Source organism: Eucyclogobius newberryi, unplaced genomic scaffold (assembly GCF_026437365.1).
Source record: "Eucyclogobius newberryi isolate DKJ021-1_F unplaced genomic scaffold, fEucNew1.0.hap1 SCAF_20, whole genome shotgun sequence".
In the NCBI taxonomy this organism is placed as follows: domain Eukaryota; kingdom Metazoa; phylum Chordata; class Actinopteri; order Gobiiformes; family Gobiidae; genus Eucyclogobius; species Eucyclogobius newberryi.
The window spans coordinates 14,041,620-14,063,529 of NW_027315835.1; the positions used below are offsets into that span (position 1 = coordinate 14,041,620).

Sequence of the window (21,910 nt, forward strand, 5' to 3'; positions counted from 1 at the left end):
TTGTGATGATGAATTGATCAGATTAATTTACACAATGCAAAGTGACACATTTCTAAAAAAAACTCTCTATATAAAATGTAAAATGCAGTATAAAAATAACAACAACATGTTTGGATAGCTAAAAGATATAAAGATTTATGTAATTAAAAGTTGCAAGTAAAAACAAACAAGGCCAGAACATGCTTTCATTAAAAATGTATCATGCCAAGACTTAAGTGTACATAAAGTACCCAATTACAAAGCTTGATCATGAAGTGAACCCAGAGACTATATACTATAGTATACTGTCAAAGCAGGAAGTACTGACATTACCAACCACAGCATAAGATATAGCCTAAACCTAAGTTTCCTACTAAACCTTTCCAATGATCCAATGAGCATGCTGAGATACAACTACATAAATGGATAACTTGTCATCACAAAAGTCTATATGTTAGTGCTGCTTTCATATTTACACTGCGATGTCAATTGACACGTTGCACAAAACAGGTTTCTTTACAATAACCTCTTTTACGCAATCTCCTTGAAACTTCCATTGTCCCGTAGCTATTTTTCACCACTTGGCTGTTGACTTTCTTTGGATCTGGAGTGAGCCGAGTGGTCCTGGAGTCTTTGAACATCCTCATCAAGTTCTATTTAAAAAAAGAAGATGATTACATTTTAAATATCAGTTAGACTGAAGGTCAAATACCTTTAGGCTTCTGGTGCACTTCACAGCCTTCGTCAACCTCCTCATCAGAGTCGTCTTTGTCCATAGATGGTAAACAGGCAAGGTGGGCCTGAGCCATCTTCTGCACAACTGCAAAAATAAAATGCACATTTGTACCTTGCTGGAGAACAAGCATCATAACTTGGGTTGCCAGTGCCCCAAATGCCAAGAGACTGCCACAGCGAACTGAAAATGATGCTGGTAATGATTTCAAATGGAAAAACGTTTTCAGTAGCTCTTTGACATAATTTCCCTTACTTTTTTTTCAGTCAAGGCTAATTACTAAACAGGGCTTTTTTAAAATTATATCTTCAAATTCATTTGCAACCCTCATCTTAGTGTTTCACAGCCCACACTTTGGGAATCGCTGCCTTAACCTGCTTTCGGAGAGGCTGCATTAGCACTGATTTATGATTGGCTGCAGCAGCCGGGGTTTGATTTGAGTTTTTTCCCCCATTTATGCTGTACTGTCCGGTCTAATAAAGCCTATGGGCCAAAAATAATAACAATCTAAATCTGAACACCCAAAGTGTGAAGCTACTCTTTTATTGGATAATTTTCACGAGAACTAAAGAAATGTAGACATCATGTCCAATGTTTTAGTAATTAACATTACATTATAATTGTTACCTTTAAAAGCAATAGGTTTATCTTATATCTGAGAATAAACCATTGGTGGAGGTTTATGAAATTAGAAATAAACATACTCTACATTTAATTTCGTGAAATTTGACACTTTTGTAATTGTCTAAAGGAGCAACTGTGATCATAATAATAGTATTATTATAATCACAGTTGCTCCTTTAGACAATTACAAAAGTACTGAAGAAAAAATAACTTTAAACTGAAATAGATTAACTAATCCAACCTGTTATTATATGGCAAGCATTAGGGTGGGAAATATCGACAAAAATGAACATGATTGATAAATATTTTTCTTAATTTATCTTGATTACAGTATTGTGATTATATTTAGCAATCAATCAGAAATGTGCTAAAATGTGCCTGAAATGTTTGAGCTGAGGTTTAATTCACACACAGGACTGTACACAAAAATAATCGCTTTGTACCTTTGTTTGGAAAATTACACTGCTAATTCCTTTTTTCTTAGCTCATTTGCAGTATTTTTTCTACAGTTTTTATCCTGACGAAGTAGTCCACATTTGAATTCATCTAGTCTCGAAAACAACAATTACTATCTTCTGTATTATGGTATTATATTCATGTTTTTGGACTGGCTGTGTGAAGGAAAGTGTGTGAGAAAAGCCTCCCATGTTGCAGCTGTGTGTCCATCCCATAATCCAGGATCATCCAGGAGGGACTCACAGCTGTCTGTCTCCTAATCTCACTCTCACACCACAGTGTTTTGGACAGTCCAGACACATGGGAGCACAGGCCAACTGTCTTAAAAGAAATAAGTCCACTGAATACAGACATACAGGAACATATTGTCAACAGTATCGCAATTGTGGTTGTGAATATTGAGTTTTCTATATAATCAATAGTAACACAATCAAATCAAGACACAAAAAGAGTTCAATTGCAGAGGAATTTCTAAATTTTTGTGGTTAATCTTGTGATACTCAAGCCTCTATCGACATATTTTCAAGAACATTCGAGCACATTTCTGACGGACTGAAGATAAATACACCGGGACAAGATGAGCCAAACCTTTGAGAGAGGGCGGCTGGTAAGTGTGAGTCAGTCTGGGCTTCAAGACTCCGTTGTCCGTCAGCATCCACTAAGGACAGAAAAGCATTCACAGTTGATCAGATCTAACGATTCCAGCATTGATTAAAACAATGTCAATAGTCATTTTTGACAAAGACTCGCAACCGACCCTATCCACTCACATGACGCAAAACATATTTAATTAAACAAACGAGTCGTGGATTAATATGAATTACTACTAGACCGTTCCTGGTGAATACATCTACGTAAGTACTCTCATGTAATTAAACAAAGTGGTGGTGTTGTGGGGGGATAAGAAGATGGAAAGAAATGCATGAAGAGGATCGTAATGACTGTAATGCACTGACTACATGTGTGCAGAGGAGGTGTACCTGCTGTGGGCCGCCCTCTTCCTCTGGTGAGGGCGGGTCCGTTGATCTGAAGAGAGTGGCAGGAGTTGGCCTTCGACGGCGAATCTTAGAAACATAAGAAACCATGATACTATATTAGTGTTGTCACAATACTAAGATTTCAAATATCGTCACCAAAGAAAAGGCATCATAGTTGATACTGATGTTGAAACCACAATGAACCACATTTTTTCATACTTTTGGCCGGGGTGCGACTTATACTTACATTTATACTTATACTTATACTTATAGTTGTACTCCGGAGCGACTTATATGTGATATTATTTGTTATTTTCACACTTGCAACCGCATTTCATACTCCAGTGCAACTTATATATGTTTTTTTCTTCTCTATTATGCATTTTTTGGCTGGAAAATATGGGTACTAGTTTCTTAAATTTTATAATTTGGTCTAATACTAGCTCTGATGTAGATAATGGTTCAGTAAAGATCTTTTTTTTTTTTAAATCTCGAAAAAGAAAGTATAGATACTTAAAATCAGGATGTTGGTGTAATCCCTCATTCGTCCAGGCGTGTTCCATAGTAGAAAAAGCTTCAGTTGTAGTCATCTGGACTCAGTTAGAAAAAATAGACGTTTCGACTCTCATCCAAGAGTCATACTATTAAAATCAGGATCTAGTTATAATACTTGTTTTAAAAGTACAGTGAGGTACTACTGTAATTGCAATGTTCAATCTGGTTGTATTTTTCCCGCATCCAACAACTCCCTGTTGACGATCACAGCTTTGTACTTGGCCAATCATATCGAGTCTTTACACCTCCCCCTCACTTTCAGCTACATGTGGCAGAAGTCCTCTGGCCCAACTCTCCTGCAGCAGTGGAACAGTCTCCGGCCCCTCTTCAGGTCCCAAAGGCTGGATCTATCCACTACATAGATCTTACTCATGTCTTTGTGTTTAAGGATGAAATACATACTATGGCTGATTCATTACAATCAAAATCTGATTTTGAAAGACATTGCAAAAGCTAAATTTATTTAAGTAATCAAATGTCTACTAAATGCATACTACAAAATATGCTGTTTCTGTGAGCTCGCAAAACTTACTCACTTTGTAATTTAGACCTCTAATACACATGGTTCTGTCTTAGTTTAGCATTTCACATTATTTTTCTCTCAAATGCAAATGAGGCTGATGTGTACGAGTGTAGGCATGTAAGTGGGTGTGGGTGATATGTATGTATATGTATGCATATGTGTATACAGTATGTAGGTGTATATGTATACATGTGTGTATATATGAATATATGTGTTAATGTGGAAAAGGAATTGAATTGCTTGAAGTGGACAGTGAAACAAATGACTTGATATTATAAATTCAATCCCACCCTTTTAATTCATACTATAACACCAACTATTCTGTCATCAATATGGTTGTGCAGCTTAAATCAGACCAGACTCTGTCACTGAGCTCCTGCCGCCCCAGTCTGTTGTTTTGTGCTGTTTTTATGGCTCCGTCACAATCAATTTTACTTTGAAATCCAAAGAATGATTGATAAAGAGGGTCACATCCTAGAGAAACAGTCATCTGTTATTTCAGTCTGCGTGAATGAAATGGAATTAAGGATTCCTTACTATTGGAACACTAATTTGAAAGATATTCCAAATAAACTATGAATAAAGTGTCCTCTAAATGAAGGAAAAAAAACAAGAAGTAGAAAACAAGATACCTCTGCCTCTAGGTGTTTAAACTTTTCTGCTTTTTGGTGGGTCTTATAGCAAGACAACTTGACAACAATTATGAAATTCAGTGTAATTTTAGCACTATTAACTCTTCCTGTTGTAAATGCTTGTCGATACTTGTTACTATCTGTGTTCAAGATGTGTGATGGTGATTCTTGTGGATAAGTATCCACTCAGCCAATCCCAACAGAGCGCGTGGGCTTCCAGCGCGTGGGCAACTTCCACTCTTGTGCATCAGGCCGCGGGCAGCTCTCATACATATTCACCACACTGTCAATACAAGGGTCGAGATTCAAATTTGAATTAAAGACATTTCATTTGAGGTTAATGCTTGTTCTGGGACACTGGATCAGGAAACACACAAACTAGATTCATTGATGGGCAGAGGTGACGTGAAATAAACAAGTGGCGCGAACCTTTGTTTTGTATTGTGTTGGAACAAACTGGAGAAGGTCAAGCTCCTCTAGTGGAGCGCTGCTCTGTGCCCACAAACCTACATGTTTCTGATGTCATATACGGCCGAGCGGGCGGGTGAACAGATCCTATGGTAAATGGTCACATTTATATAGCGCTTTTCTACGGTACTCAAAGCGCTTTACATCAAGGAACCAGTCACCCATTCACACACACATTCACACCCCAGATATACACAGACACTGGGGGGCAAGTTGGGTTAAGTGTCTTGCCCAAGGACACAACGGCAGTATTCACATGTGGCAGCTGCGATCGCACCGCCAACCTGCGGGCCAGTGGATCTGACCGCTCTGACTGAGCGGGGAGTCGACCTTTGGATCAGACGAGCACTCTACCACTGAGCTACTGCCACCCCTATGCATTGCTTACAGCATCAACAGAAGTAAAGGCTCGGCGATGGCAAAAAAGGTCAACCTGTTTTTCCTCACATTTCCATCACAATTTTATTTATTATTTTTTTAAATTTAAAATATATAAATAGCTTTCTATATGAATTACCTGAACATAATGGAAGATAAATTGTCAATAGCATTTAAGAAAAGAAATTCTTCCTCCGAAGTCTGAATTCAGCTCTAAACAGTTTGCTTTTACTGACATACTATTGGCTGTGGACCTCTTCATTAAAAACACAAGCTGATTGTTGATGATTACAAATGACTGAATCTTGATCTTGATTAAAATTTAAAAAAATAGAAATTAGAAGGATACTATTATCCTAGAAGGAATCTTTATTTTTATACAGAGCTTATAATCTTTTATTAAATGGATAATCAACAAATTCAAATGCCATGCTGTTGTGCAAAACACGTGAAAATAGTATAAGGTCGAATCAAGCCTGGATTAAAAATGAGGCTGAGCCCCCAATTACAAAACACAAGTGAAAGTGAAAGGACAGCTGGACGGGACCATGCGACAAATGCAATTCAAGCTGCTATATTAAAACTAAATCCTGCAACATTACATGTATGTTCATCCAAAACAGCTTTTAAACAAAAAGGGACAGTTTTATCATTTGAAATATATCTTTTTTCATTGTTGGTTAGGAGTGGGTTTCATGGTTACCTAATGTGGAACTGGAGTCTCTGAGTGGGTGAGGAGAGTAGGTCCATTGTCCTTAAGAGCTCTTTATACAGAAATAGCTCATCTATAGCAAATAAGACTGGAAAGTGGAAATCCCTTTTGTAATAGACAAGTACTTTCATGGGCTTTCAATTGAGCTGGTGAGTAAATCCTTTGTGAGGCTTTCTTTGATCATGACATATCCAACTCACTCGACCGTTCCTTATCTGAGGGAACACTAGAGTTGATCAAACAAAACATTACATTCCCTTTGGAAGTCAAATGTATCTGCTCAAATGTCTTCAATCACAATTTCCACTTCCCGTGATTACACAGCTGGTCATCGAATCTCATTTTGAGTTAAATCCTTTTTATTTTTCATCCCACTCTGTCTAAATAACAAGTGTGAATTGTTTGATGATGTAAAATCTAGCTGTGAGTAACTTTTGGATGGGATTGGGTGCAAATTTGTTCTTGGCATGAACTGTTTTTAGTGAAGCTCAAGTCCAGCCACAGCTAAGCTCTTTGCATTTAATCAGTTGGCTCCTTGACTGATGAAGATTTTAATCTTTTCTAGCAAGTTTCTCCTCCCAGGCTTCTCCTAACAAAGAACTCACCTGTCCCTACTATTATGTCATGTTATGCTAATGCTATGCTTCTTGGTATTTAGCTTGTAAGTGATCTCAAAGCGTAACCATGTGAAAGTACACATTCCCACAGATACAGATCACACGTGGAATCATTCAATAATGTTTTTTTTAAAGCTAAATCAAGAACTCTCAAAGCAGAATTGAAGAGAACTATAATATTTATGAAAATACAAGCACTCCATAAGGTCGAAAACAGTCAGGTCGAAAATTTTCATCAGTCAGTAACTTTCCCATTATGAGAATAATAAGGGTTATTATGATGTTGTATTAAAAGGCCTGCAATATCTCTTGAGAATAACACTTATTCAGTGATGTCTGCTACACTTAAAGCTGCTATTATGGCACCCCAGCTCTTTTTGACAGGCCACTTTAGTGTTGGCCATTATTCTGTTAAACATAAATGACTCTGAATGTTGTATATCTGTAAATACATGAATTAGTTGCATTATTCAACTTCAATAATAATACAATGGTTTGGATTTATTACATGATTCAATCACTTCACTGCACATTTGAGTGTGGTAAGGTGGTAAGGTGTTTGTAGCTAGGGAGGTCATGATTATTAGGTTGATCGCTAATCGTGATTATTCAGGTCACAATATAATCGTAATAACCAAACAATCATAATCCTGACCATTTTAGAAGCAAAATTAGGTATTTTTTGTTCAATTTATAGCCCAACAAATCGACCAAATGTAAATAACTTTTATATGACTGTTTTTGTCACATTTAACTGTATTTTGTCTTATCTCAGAAAGTAAAATGTCATAAAGCTGAGGAACAGAAACATAAAGGTTTCACCATAGTTTGGTCACAGTCCCAATAAGCTTGAATAATATTGATGTATAATCATTATTATTGTGACATCCCTAGTTGTAGCCACAGCTGCCCTGGGACTAACTGACCACAGAGGCCTGGCTGCCATTCTGTGATAAAATGTGAATATATGATTATATTTCTGTGATGTATTTTATCTGCATAACAGTGATATTTTATCTGCATCATTAGTCTAAGAGAAGAACAGGTGTGTGACAAACTGCATTTGTGAAGGGGTCACAAAGATGGGCCAAAGAATGTTGCCCCAGGGGGGGGGAGTTGCACCCCCCCTTGCAGGCTTTATCTCTACGGAAAAATACCAAGAGCCTTGATGTGAGGCTGACCAATGAGAAATGTGACCCGCCTATTCCAGATTATCTAATAAAACCAACCAGCATGGGAAAAAACGGGGTGAGACGCAGGAGGGTCAGCCAGGCTCCTTACAACGGCCTGGCTGACACAGCCCAGTGTTTTCTCCCAAGCTTGCCATACAAATGTCTGATATTTCTGTGTCGTTTCATATTCTAAGTTGAATTGTGTTCTCAATGTGTTACGGAATAGCATCGGTGTATGTCTAATTCCATGACATTTTCTGCACTCACTCAGTACTCCCAATGTCTTTGAAAACTGCGGTCATAAAGCCTCTCCTAAAGAAGAGCAGTCTTGATGCCGCAGTACTGAGTCATTACCGGCCCATCTCTAATCTGCCATTTTGGGGCAAAGTCCTTGAAAAGGTTGTTTACCAACAGCTCACAGATTTTCTCTTAATAAACAACTCATTTGATGTTTTTCAGTCAGGTTTTAGACCTCATCACAGCACTGAGACTGCTCTTGTCAAGGTGACAAATGACAGCCGCCTGAACACTGACACGGGCAAAGCCTCAGTCTTAATTCTGTTAGATCTGAGTGCTGCTTTTGACACTGTCGATCATGGGATCCTCTTACAGAGACTAGAGGACTGGGTGGGCATCACTGGCACTGCCCTAAAATGGTTAAGGTCCTATCTGGAAGACAGGAAGTACTTTGTTGAAATTGGTAGCTGTGTCTCAGACCACATGACCCTGACCTGTGGAGTGACCCCCCCAAGGGTCAGTCCTGGGTCCCTTTCTGTTCAACCTCTACATGCTGCCGTTAGGTCAATTGATACGCAGTGAAAATGTGTCCTATCACAATTATGCAGACGACACTCAGATCTATGTTTCACTATCGGCAGGTGACTATGGACCAGTAGATTCACTCTGTCACTGCATCCAACAGATCAGTGTGTGGATGCAAAACAACTTTCTCCAGCTGAACCCAGACAAGACTGAAATAATCGTTTTTGGCCCACAGAAACAAAGAGAAAGTGTTAGCGGTCACCTCCAGAGTCTCGCTCTAAAACCTACAAACCAAATTAGAAATCTGGGGGTAATAATGGACTCAGACTTGAACTTTAATAGCCACGTCAAATCAATAACATCAGCAGCTTTTTACCATCTAAAAAACATTGCCAAAATCAAAAATATAGTGTCAAAACCAGATTTAGAGAGACTTATCCACGCGTTTGTCTCCAGTAGATAAGACTACTGTAACGGCCTGCTCACTGGTCTCTCCAAACGAGCTGTAAAACAGCTGCAGTACATCCAGAACGCTGCTGCTCGGGTCCTGACCAGAACCAGGAAGTATGAACACATTAGTCCTGTTCTCAGGTCTCTGCACTGGCTCCCTGTGGCTCAGAGAATAGACTTTAAAGCAGCTCTGCTTGTGTACAAGTCTCTCCATGGCCTAGCACCAAAGTACATCTTGGATATGTTAGTGCCATATGAACCATCTCGGACTCTGAGGACCTCAGGGACCGGCCTCCTGCTGGTGCCCAGAGTCAGGACAAAACATGGGGAATCTGCGTTTCAGTTTTATGCAGCTAAAATCTGGAACAGTCTTCCTGAAGATGTGAAACAGGACTCTACTCTGACAATGTTCAAATCTAAGCTAAAAACAGTTTTGTTTAGCTGCGCATGTGACTGAAAGGATTTTTTCTTTGCACTCTTCTCTTTTGTTTGTGATTTTATTAGTTTAGAAAATCAGTTGGATTGATAATTTTTAATTTAGTTAATTTGATTGTAGTTAATTTTTATCTTTGGACTCTTCTCTTTTGTTTGTGATTTTATTAGTTTAGAAAATCAGTTGGATTGATCATTTTTAATTTAGTTAATTTTATTGTATTTCTGTAATTTCTTTGTGATTTGAATTTTTCCTGCTGTGTGAAGCACTTTGAATTGCCTTGTGTATGAAATGTGCTCTACAAATAAACTTGCCTTGCCTTGCCTTACTTACATGCTGCATTCCTACATAAGCAAGGAAGAGAAAGTGTTTTGTCCAGTGACACAACCTTCTGGTAATAAGACACAAGCAAAAATATCATCTCATCATCATTTCTATTCTGCTGCATAAATAACTATGCAAGTACATGAAAAGGTGAATTTATTGACTTTTTGCACAGATAAAGCTGTACAGTAATCTGCTGTTGAGCTGGTAAAAAGCCAACGAGTCTTATGGAGACAAGAATCAGCTTATGTTCGGCTACATAATGTGTGAGCCTGTAAGCACAAACAGCATAAAGGTCTTAAAACACCGGAATGTGCTAGTAATGAGTCATTTACAACAGATATTAGTTATTATCTTACGATAAGGATCAACGCGGCCATTTCAGCAATAAGATTAGTCCAGATTGGCTGTTTGAGAAGGAGAATGTGGAATGAACGCTAAGAAAAGCTAATGTAGCAGTGAACTCAAAATAATGCAAGTGACTCTCGAGATCAAGTTTTGGGTAAGCAACAGATGTGTACCAAAATATTTGAGAAGCTAAAGGCTTATTGATTTATTTGTTTTAATGCCGAAATATGATCTCGGAGCAGATGCGCTGTGAAATTGAGTTAATGCGAAGGAAATGCCAGCTCCATCGTCGCACCTGGCCTCCCACGAGCAGCAGGCGGTCATAAAGTCCAGCTCATTTCCAGGTTGACCTGTGGCCAGTGGTTATTTAAGACTAATGAAGTTCTCAGGCTGAAGGTAAAGCCTCTATTGTCTTTCGTTACAATGCATTCCTGCACTTAAACGTCACCAGAGTACCAGACGTCACCACCAGAGTATCCCACATTGCTGCTGCTGGGATTCCTTTAGGATTGTTCAGCCTGAGTTACAAAAATGGAGCTGTGGGTCAGAGAAAGAACTTGCTAGAATAAGCTAACAACTATTATTAGCATAAATCATTAAAAAAAAAGAATTGCAGCGTAAGTTACTTTAACTGCTGCAACTATTGACAAAAAAAGGCTTTAACTTTTATATTCGGACAATCATTACTTTTATCTATCTCTGACATAAGTCGAAAGCAACAATTGTAAACCTTCTCAAATTTAGAAAGACAAGTCATACTTACATACATTTCTGTTGGTCCTTACTTTACATAATACACTCACCGCCTGCAACAAGTGACTAACACAAGGCTGCATGTAAGAGGCTCTCATCACACAACAATGCTCCATATTCCAATCAATTTTCAGCACATTTTAGAGACTCTAGAGGGCTCAGGGCTGGGGTTAATCCTGGGGCTCGAAGGTAAATCCACGCACAAAGTAATGGTAGACATCAGTTATGTAACAGTCAAACTCTTGCCCTCATGTGTGCCCTACAAATCTCACCCGACTGGAGTAACCCACTTCATGAATGATAGAAATTAGAACTACAAAAGTGAGTAAACAAGTGACCTAAAGCTAATGACCTCAAATGACCTATATAAGCCCAAGTTCATCTGATATATATAGGTCTGATTTACTTTTCAGTGGCTATGAAATCTGAAATTCTGATCATTGAAATGTCAGAGGAAAAGATTTCAAATCAGATCTAATTATCCAATTATTATAGTTATCTGATTTTTACTGGTCATGTAAATGTACCAGTGTCAGTGTTATGCAGAAGCATTTTGGATACAAACGTGCACTATGTAACTTTTTGGCGTAATATGTAGCTTGCTTGTTTCCATGGAGATTCAATCACTGTCGCTTTGCATTTCTTCAATTACAGTTTTGTTTTTGTTTTTTTTACTAAAAGAACATAATTATATCAATGGAGATGAATAAGTTTAATGCCATATTTTAGAACATTCTGTAAATCACATTTAGTGGTAACAATAAGGTGGCAGACCCCAAACCATAAAAGTTACATTATGTTAACACTTAGACTGCTGCATTTTTAATTGTACACGATTTTATAATTGAATATTTTTCTCCAATGGAACACTCCTGGACAAATGAGGGATTACACCCACTTGTACACAATGGCTAAGTTATTATTATTATTATTATTATTATTATTATTATATTTATTATTATTATTATCATCATCATTATTATTATTATTTATTTATTTTTAAAAGATTTTGTTGCCAGGTCAGAGAGCAGAATGCGCCTCAGATAAGTCTTGTTTGAGTTGCTAGGCTTTGTTAACTTTAGATAATCATTACTTTGTAGTACACATTTAAAGTGTCATGGCAAGAAGGTGTTCCCACTGTCATAAAATCTGTTGTTGGTTACACAAACTTTTTCTAAGTAATACAGGGCTTCAAACTTCATGTTCATGCAGAGAAACAATTTAAGTTTATATAAAAAACACCTTGTTTGAGAAGCCTTGAATTGACAGTTTAAGCCATAATCAGCCAAACTTAAAACAGATCTGAATATTCTGCTCCAAAGATGAACAGCTGAAACCTGTAAATGATGTCTCACCATCTCCACCTGCCGAGAGTCCAGCTGTGGCGGCACCGTGGACGGTACAGAGAACTGAATCTTCTTCCTCTCGTCCTCCTGGTCCGCCTCTGGGTCGGTGAGCTCCAGGTTTAAGGGCAGCAGAGGGTCCATGCTGACATCCAGGGGTCAAGAGCTGAGCAAGTTCCAACTAAACAAGTTTAACACGTCTGAGTTAACGCGCCATATGACTCTAAGGTTATACTTGTATCTATAATTTGCAGACGAAGTTCCTCTCCCTCTTCTATGAGATGTGCGTCCCCCGATGTCAGAGGGAAGAGTGATGTGTGATGTGGTGAAAGAGTGAAGATGGGCAGAGGCGCGTGCCAGCGGACAGCCTATGGTGCGTTCAGTGCGCAGGGGATTGTGGTACTTCAATCTCTCTTCAGAACGTTATTCAACTGCGCCTCATTCACCACAACAATAGACTGTCAAGCCTAATGTAGTTTAGTTTATAGTTTCTTTTTGTAGTTAAGTTTGCTGCATTTACCTAAATAATCCTTTGATGGGACGTATTTGGTGCCTTTCTCTCCCCGTGTGTCCACTGACATTTTGTCCGACACTCGTGAAGTTGCGAAGTGCTTTGCCATGGTAACGGATTCTCTTTACAACATGGTGATTTGGCAAAGCAACAAACGTAATGTGTGCTTACTGTGTGTATGCGTAAAACACAATCTACTCTATACGTCAAGGTCAGGGAATTAAATTGATTAAAAAAATACATCAGATTAAACTCAAACAGCATTTAATTGTCAACGTGTTGAGATGGATGGGTTTCATAGTTTGTCCTTTATTCTCTAATCTGCGTATGATTGTATATGGGTCTGTTACGTTTGTATGTTTTGCTTCTGTAATAATTGCACTTCTCAATTCGCACGAAAGAACTGTAACAATGCAAACCCTCCACTAGATGTCAGTAGTATCCAAGTAAGCCATAGTAATAAAAGTGGCCTAATTAGGTTCAAAATACATTCATGAAGAAGGTTCTACTCATAGATGTGAGTTAGCTATGATAGCCTCAAATATTGAAATAGCTATTATTCAGTAATTTTTCAAGTTGGCCTGTTTTTCAAATCAATGATTTTTTGTTGAGAAATAGTAGCCTGCACTTTGCAACGTGTTCACTAAATAAATAACGCATGTACCTGCGTAATCTGACCACTAGGTGTCACTCATATACAACCAAAAGCTACTGGGTCTCACCAATTACTGGAAGGTCATGATTGTTAATAACCGTTAAACCAGTATGTTACAAATTCCACTACTGGGGTATAGTACTGCTAAAGGTATAAAGCCTATACTACTGCTGCTGCTGCTGCCACCACTACTACTACTACTACTGATGATGACGATGATGATGATGATGATAATAATAATAATAATAATAATAATAATAATAATAATGATAATGATAATGATAATGATAATGATAATGATAATGATAATAATAATAATAATAATAATAATAATAATAATAATAATAATGATAATGATAATGATAATGATAATAATAATAATAATAATAATAATACAAAACGGAATCATTATATAACAATCATTATATCAATATATTTCAATCATTTAATAAACGCCTCACCATCTCTCTCCTCACACACTGATTAGTGTGAGTCCCTTCCTTGTCTTGTCCCATCACTTGGCTTTCATGTGCGTGTGCCACCTTTGGCATGATCACGCCCACTGGTCGCCCAGTGGCCCATGTGCCAGGCCTGGCAGCCCGTGCAGACGCACTGCTTAGCCCTTTCAATTGACTCGTCAAGGCAATTGCTCCCTGACTCTGATCTTTATGGCAGTGTTTTGAGGCCAGGCCTATGTTAAAGTTTACATTTGATATAAAACACAGTCAAAAGGATGTTTATAAGAAAGAATTTATCTTGAACTGCATCTTTCCGTTGGAGTCTTTATTTTTATCTTTATTGTAGACTTAATTTTACACATTACACATCTCTCGTTCCAAAAATAAATAGCCACATATAAAACGCAAGTGACATCATTCTCTTGTGCAGGATTATCTGACAACCTTCCTATATGCATTGACCCTCTTTCCCTCAATAAAACGTTTTCAATCCAGTGCATTTGTGCGTGCGCCATTCACTCCTTATTCCATTTTCTCTTTCAGCACAGTGACAGATGGCGAGTCCTTCTCCCCCAGGGGAAGCCAGTCTCTGTGAATGCGGCCGCATGTCAATCACGGGGCTCTCATGTGATGGCTCTTGCCAATGACGTGCCAGCCATATGGGCCTGGCATCAAGAGCTGGTATGTAACCCACCCAGTCGTGTCTGAGGTGCCACACGGCTCCCACCACGCGTCTGGGCTGGGGAGAGCAGCAGCAGCAGCATCATCATCATCATCAGCAGCAGCAGCAGCAGAAGGAGTCAGGCAGCGGCGCAGACACAGGAACAAACGCAGAGAGGAGACGTGTTTAGAGGACAACATACACCGATCCTGTCCTGTCGCTAAGCGCGCGGATGTGATGCCCACCTGGAGAGACATGGTGTAAACAAACCTGCTTTTACCCCGTCAACGAGTTCCACCACCGCGGAGGTACGTGCAGGCAATTTTACGCATAGAATCCGGAGCTGTTCGGTCTTTGTTTTGCATGTTTACCGTTTTGTAGATTCAGATTTCTCATCATTTTTGAAGCAAACATTGAATTCGTTTTCATTGGGTTGTCATTTTTATTTCCAACTATTGATCCACCTACGCCCGTTCTGAAAGGATTTTGTTTTAGCAAAACCCACAATAATCCCCAAAGTAGGATTAACGCAAGTGCCCTGATCGTTGGTAAATCTGCTTTGTGAATTACAATTTTGGCCTGTTTAATATGAAAATCATGTAACACAATTCCATAGCCGTGCATGTGTGCGCGCGCGAGTGGGGGTTGAGTTCTCCTCAGAGAACACTAATTGACAAGGTATTGGTTGGCATTAATTACATTGTGCTTACAAGATTATCAAGAGGAGTGTATCTACAGTCACTTTACGCACAGCTGAGCGTGGAACACCAGCGCGTGACAGGTGACTCCTTTTTTTGGCTTTGAGTTAGGCCTTCGAAATACATTTATACAACTGGTTAGAGAATATAGACCAAAAACTGAAAGTGTCAGATCAAGCAACAACTGATATCATCAATAATGTGTCTCATTTTGACCTTTCAATTTCAGTCAAGATCAAAAGCCATGTAAATGTAAATTCTCACATTTCTGTCATATTTTTCTCCCCCTGCCCTGATAGTGTTTGTCATTTCTTCAGTTCATAATGTTGCCGTAATAGTGGCCTCTGCCTGACTGTGCCTCGTGGATCTAATTTATGATCTGGGGCAGGACTAGGCTCGCGCACCTCCACACGCCGCTGTAATGCGTCCCAAGGGGCGCGAGAGGAGGCCAGGACTGTGCACCGCGCCGCTGCAGGGGACAGACGGGGCCACACACTGTTGCACTCTGCCATTAAATAATCATACTTTATTTTTAGCGTGACTGTAATTAATACCAAAGTCACATTAAGTAAACCCTCGTTTGAATGATAAAATATATGGCAGAATATTCAATAATAGTGACAATGTTTCGTCCCTTTTCAAACGACATCGAACAAAATGCCAGAACATGTGTGAAACTGACACTGCACGTCCCAAAGAGCCAGGCCGAGGCCCCGGATCAGACTGGCGCAGTTCAGGAATGTATTTGACCAACACGTGTGTCTGTTGCAGACTGCTGCACCATGTTGAGTCGCCTCTTCAGCGAGGTGCTGCCGGACGTCCAGCGGCTCGCGGCGGACTGGGCCGAGGACCACGAGCACGGCAAGGCTAAAGAAGATGAACATGACTCGAGCGCCCTGATGGAGAACGACCTGGATGACGCGCAGGAGGGCAGCAGCAGAGCAGAGTCCGAGCTCGCGGGAGACGATGAGGACGACAACGAGGACGACGACGACGATGATGACGAGGAGGAGGAAGCCGAGGAAGAGGAGTGTGGGGATGAAGACGGTTTAGACGGGAAGCCCAAGAAACGCGGGCCTAAAAAACGTAAGATGACCGTGGAGCGCGTGCAACGGTCCAAAGTGCGCCGCATGAAGGCAAATGCCCGGGAACGAACACGCATGCACGACTTGAATTCAGCCCTGGACAATCTGCGCAAAGTCGTCCCGTGTTATTCTAAAACTCAGAAACTGTCAAAGATAGAGACTCTACGTCTCGCCAAGAACTACATCCTGGCGCTGGGGGAGATCCTGCGCAACGGCAAAAGACCAGACGTGGTGACGTACGTGCAAATGCTGTGCAAAGGACTGTCTCAGCCCACCACAAACCTGGTGGCGGGCTGCATGCAGCTCAACACCCGGAATTACCTGACAGAGCAGTGCACGGACGGCGCGCGCTTTCACATGGCCGGTTCTCCTTTCTCTGTCCCGTACTCGTATCGGTGCTCACGACTTTCCAGCCCTCACTACCAGCCTGGAGCGGGCCCATTGAGCCTACGCGGCCAGACCTTCAGCTCTGCCTATGAGGCCTCGGAGTACAGCAGCCCGGACTACGAGGCCGCGCACAGCCCCGTGTGCGCGACCCGGCAGCATGAGTCCTCGGACTCGGACAGGAATTACCATTATTCTATGCATTACTCTGGACTTACCACGTCCAGGAACAACTTATCTTTTGGGGCATCCGGAGCGCGTAACAGTGGTGCACACGCAGAAAATATTCCACCTTTCCACGACCCGCACCTGCACCATGACCGTGGCGCACAGTATGAGGATCTCAATGCGTTTTTCCACAACTGAGCGTGACACGAGGCGTGTGCATAAGTGACAATCCTGTGTTCATAGTTTGAATGACGGTGTGTGTCAACTCTGTACTGTACAGTCTGTCCGTTATACCTGTCTATGAACAGTGCAATGTACCGGATCCAAAACAAATAAAATGTTTTATAATGGTCTCCAGTTAGTATTTTTTTAAGCGAGAAACCCAAAGCTAAAAGGCAAAAAATAATGGCCTGACTGTTGGCTTTCAGTAGCTTAAAAGATGATAACATTATTTTCCACAGAATTGAACATGTTTTATATGGCCAAACGTTTAATGAAATAGGAATAGAAAATGAGAATAAAAGAACATTATTTATCCATCCGACAAAAGCTGGACTCCAAAGGTCATGGAAAAAGTGTAAATTGACCTTTTTTATTGTTTTTGCAAAGCATTGGCTAAATAAATTTGATCGTGGCACCAATGTGGCGCATTTTAAATTAACTGGAAAAACAAATGCAGTAATGCGTTATAGTTACATTTCTATCACATTTAAAATAACACTCCTTGCACTTGCACACTGCATGTGCAATATAGTTCAGGGGTCGGGCCGATATCAAATATTAAACGCTATATAAAGAAAATAAAATCAGACTCAGAATCAGACAGAGCAAGTTACACAACCTGTTGCAGAGTGCGTCAAGCAACCCATTTGTTTATACTATTTTATTTATTTTCTTACGTTATGTATATAATACAAATTAGTATTATATACATAACTGTATCGTTACATAATACAAATATTAATAATCAAAATAAACGGTGTCCCGTTGCAGGCACCAGCACATTTGGCACTAGACAATTCCATCTAAACAGGCTATTAATACCTAATCACAAAAAGAGATGGAAGATTTGAATGAATAAAATGTTGTGATGCCTGATTTTGGGACAGTGGAGTTTGGAGCCCTGCGCGTCTGGACACACTGGACAGACACAGGATTATATATATATACAGGAGACATGGACAAATGTAAACACAATTATTATACAATAATTATTATTATCATTGTCATTACTAATGTTATTAGAAATAATAATGAAAGATTTGACCACAGTTGGAGGCTATTTGATTTGGCTCCCCCAAAAAATCCACCCTTCAGTTTGATGATGAAGTCCACTTCGGGAGTAAAAGCAGCGAAGCCAAAGAACGAATCATTTGGCAAACAACATGTTCAGGGTCCTTCTGAAAGTTTTCATTATTCTTATTCTCATTATGTAAAATTTATTGTAATACCAAAACCTCGTGTTTTTCCAATTGGCCGATGATTGCAGTTAAATGCAGAGGTATTTTTTAAAGAGCGTTGATCAGATATTTTTAAATAAAAACATATGCGTTTGTATTCGCCTACATTAGAGTTGTTGTTTTGTACGGCACATACGCATGTCAAATGAAGCCCTATTAAAAGAGAATTAGATTTCCCTGTGACCTTCCCAGCATGCCCCACGACAGAAGACCCTTAGGTGAAGGACAAGGGCCCCTGCCAAGTTACTAAACGTGAAGAGCCTACAGACTTAGAAGTAAAGCTGCTCCAACCACAGAGCCATAAAGCAGCACGAGCGCAACCTGCAGCGCGAGCCCGGTGCCAGCTGCGGCACGTGGAGCCAGGCGGCCCCTGCCAAAGTGGCCCTTATGGGAGGGACCCGGTATTTCTTTCCTAATTCAGCCAGCATCTGTTCATTACAGCGCGCGCTTAGAAAAGTCAATGTCCAGCGACCGACTGTAACAGCAATTCATCTCGCAGCAAATATAATAATTATAAAAGCAATTTTTATCATTCGATTTTCAATTATATTGTTTTTTATTATCGTTATTATATTATTTTATTGTTATTGTTATTGTTATTGTTATTATTATTATTATTATTATTATTATTATTAATAATAATAATAATAATAGTATCATAATTACAAAAGCTTGAGTGTGCATAGAGAACCAAGTAATGAAATTAATTAAAATCGATAAGGTTAATTGCGATTAATTTCAAGCCTATAATTTTTTAAATACGAAAACTACTGATACTAATACTAATACTAATACTAATACAGTAATGAAATAATCCCGCATGGCGTCCTCGTTGCAGTCCAAATAAAGATCCACAAAATGATCCTCTAAAGTTGCACACACAAGTGCCACACAGGCCCCGTGGAGCCAGGCCTAAATCCCTCTCACCATCTGGACAGTTGTAGTGTCTCTGATCAGAGAAAACATTTATGGGATTAATTATGTGTGGATTAACGTAATTACATTATTTTATATTATCGTTTTAAATAATGGCATATACATTTGTATAGAGGACATACTCAAAACAGATAGATTTGAACTAGATCATAATCCAAGAAAAGAGAACACATTTTAATGCTTAACTTTTGTTTTAAATGTGTGAAGTGGTCGGAGCAGGAACATAATACAGCCTAAATATAAAGAAAAGCAGGTCATATTAATTAGTGTGTCAACAGTGATAATTCTACACCAATAAAGAGATACTATAAACCTGCACAATGTTTTCTCTTCTTAATCAGGTGCAAGTAAATTACAGCAAATGTAAGAACACTTTATTTTTGTAATTAAAATGTTTACTTCCTTTTAGCTGTTGACACAAAATAATTTGAGTCAGAACTGAAACAGTTTGTGTTTTATTTGCTCATTACTATTATTCATTGTCCATTTTGGCTCCAATGCATTGTCAACCAGTTTCCAAACTAAACTCAGATGTTACTTTCATTTTCAATTGGGCTTTGCTTGTGACCATTAAAGAAAACACACGTACAAAAACATCAAAGCCTATTTTTGCTAAATCCGGGCCCACCTCCACTGCAGCAGCGTCGTGATGAGGATGCCAATGCTTTGTGTGCCACGCTGCTGTCTCTCTTTCTCACACTGCCAACTCCAACACCACACCCAATTCTGCAAAAAGACATGGACCAAATTCCTCTGCATCTGTCAAACAATAGCCTATGCTTGTACTATTTCATGCCATCCAAATGTTTGACAATGAAGCCCTTTATTTCCTACATTGGCCCCGTTGCTTGTGTGTGTTTTGCATGGTAGGGTAAATAGGTTGCTGTCACTCCAGCACAGATGGCGGGACATGTGATGTATATTTATTTATTTTTATGTGAGTTCGGAGGGAGGGTTTGCGGGAAGATGGAGGAGAGAGGAGGTCCGGTGATGTCGCCGTGTCATGGTCGCACGGGCAGCAGTAATTGGCGTCCATATTGAGGGGTTTTTTGTGGTGCTGCAGGGTGGGCACACTCCCAGCTGGACCTGTCAGATGGCATCGAATCCAGCTCATTGCCCTCGCCTCGCTTTGCCTCCACTCCTTCCTCTGGCACACCAACTCCTTTTTGTTCTCTCACTTCACCTTTGCACCAGGATTTACCGCAGTCCAAAGTGCGGCCCGGGGACCGTTCTCAGCACATGGTAGGAATTTCAAAGGGCCTTATCTTAAATGACATCGAGAGAAAAAGAGGCATCAAGGTTAGGGAATTTGGGGAACTGTTATATCGTAATTATTGTGCAGAGCCTAAAGATGTTATCACGATTTATGAATACTAAACTTTGCAATGCTTTTTAAAGTCTACGGCATTCTCTGGGAGTTCACACTTCACATCACTGGTTAAATCCACCTGTCACTTATTTGAATCATGACCAAAAGGAAAAATGTTGGCACTGAAAACCCGGATGCTCACAATAGTCAAAATACTCTAATGAGTTAAGAAAAAATAAGTGACCCTAAAGGTTTTTTTACCCCACATTTATATTTCACGTGTAAGATTCTACTCAAATCTTGTGCAGTTTGACCAATCTATTAATGTTTATGATCATACTTACTGCATGTTGGGATGTGGATGTGATGTAAAGGTTATGCAGCGTTCCAGTTGATTATAGGTTCCTTGGTTTTACTACTTTTTGTAAACTGGAAAAAAAGTGTCATTTTAAAGTGTCATAGACTAAAACTGCATTAATCTGAGCAGTGTCTCCATTCATTCATTCATTTTATTTATTCATGCTTATAGGGAAAATCCAATGAGAAAAGTTTTCTTTTTCAAGGGTAGCCTGTTTAAACACAACACAAAATAACAAACAGGATGCTAAAACACAAATAAAACCTTCAATACAATGAATCAATACATAAAAACACATTTACACATAAAATATGAGATAAAGTTATATAAAACAAGTGCACCGGCACTGCGGGTAATCCTTGACCTGTTCTTTAAAATCATTAAAAGACATAGTGATATTCTAACCCTGTGATGATGTGCTTTTCAAACTAGCACATCATCACAGGGTTAGAAAACCTTTTGCTTTATATTGGCAATAAACTTTTTCTGATATTGTCTTATTACCCATCACTTTTGCATGTACGCTTGCATGTTCTCTTCTCTCATTCCACATCTGACTTTGGTTCATTGAAAGCGGACTGACCAAAATAATCTCTTTATAATCGCCTGGATGTAATGAAAAGAAAGCTGCTGACTGCAACTGTGATATTACAAATTGAAATTAATCAAAATGGTCTCTATATCCATGTTTTCCGACTCCATGTATCTTCTCTATTCTGCCTGAACACAACCAAACAGGCCTGCTCAACTTTCACATCTAAATACGTGTTTGAGTACTTTATGCTCCAGTCCCAACAAGTGTGATATTGATCAAAAGACTCACAATAATAGCACACAGTTGTATGACTCTAAATGCATTGTTTGTTCCAGCAGAAACAGGCAAAAAAACAAAAGGAACTACAACATGTGACTGTATTTTAGTGCAGCACACGAATAAATTACGTTTAAAAAAAAAAGTACAGTCATGTTAAAAGTCATGTTAAAGCGC

At 39.4% G+C, this 21,910-nt stretch overlaps 2 protein-coding genes across 2 annotated transcripts; one reads left to right on the forward strand and one right to left on the reverse strand.

The window, feature by feature from the left end:
• Nucleotides 1-119: 119 nt before the first annotated feature.
• Nucleotides 120-12,546, reverse strand: LOC140368992 (protein phosphatase 1 regulatory subunit 1B-like). Its single transcript, XM_072456187.1, has 5 exons — nt 12,252-12,546; nt 2,773-2,856; nt 2,381-2,450; nt 692-799; nt 120-632 (listed from the first exon to the last, which is right to left on the reverse strand). Exons 1-5 carry the CDS (start codon nt 12,381-12,383, stop codon nt 547-549), a joined length of 480 nt encoding a protein of 159 aa, XP_072312288.1. The 5' UTR covers nt 12,384-12,546; the 3' UTR covers nt 120-546.
• Nucleotides 12,547-14,397: 1,851 nt separating this feature from the next.
• Nucleotides 14,398-17,212, forward strand: LOC140368991 (neurogenic differentiation factor 2-like). Its single transcript, XM_072456186.1, has 2 exons — nt 14,398-14,832; nt 15,994-17,212. The coding sequence occupies exon 2, from the start codon at nt 16,005-16,007 to the stop codon at nt 17,055-17,057; it is 1,053 nt and encodes a 350-aa protein (XP_072312287.1). The 5' UTR covers nt 14,398-14,832; nt 15,994-16,004; the 3' UTR covers nt 17,058-17,212.
• The last annotated feature ends 4,698 nt before the right edge of the window (nt 17,213-21,910 follow it).

Excerpts from the sequence above, each read along its gene's own strand:
- LOC140368992 (XM_072456187.1), bottom strand. The coding sequence starts at position 12,383 with ATGGACCCTCTGCTGCCCTTAAACCTGGAGCTCACCGACCCAGAGGCG. Across the intron at positions 2,451-2,772 it reads AAGAGGGCGGCCCACAGCAG|TGGATGCTGACGGACAACGG; the intron begins GTACACCTCCTC and ends TTCTGTCCTTAG. Across the intron at positions 800-2,380 it reads CCAGCCGCCCTCTCTCAAAG|TTGTGCAGAAGATGGCTCAG; the intron begins GTTTGGCTCATC and ends TTATTTTTGCAG.
- LOC140368991 (XM_072456186.1), top strand. The coding sequence starts at position 16,005 with ATGTTGAGTCGCCTCTTCAGCGAGGTGCTGCCGGACGTCCAGCGGCTC.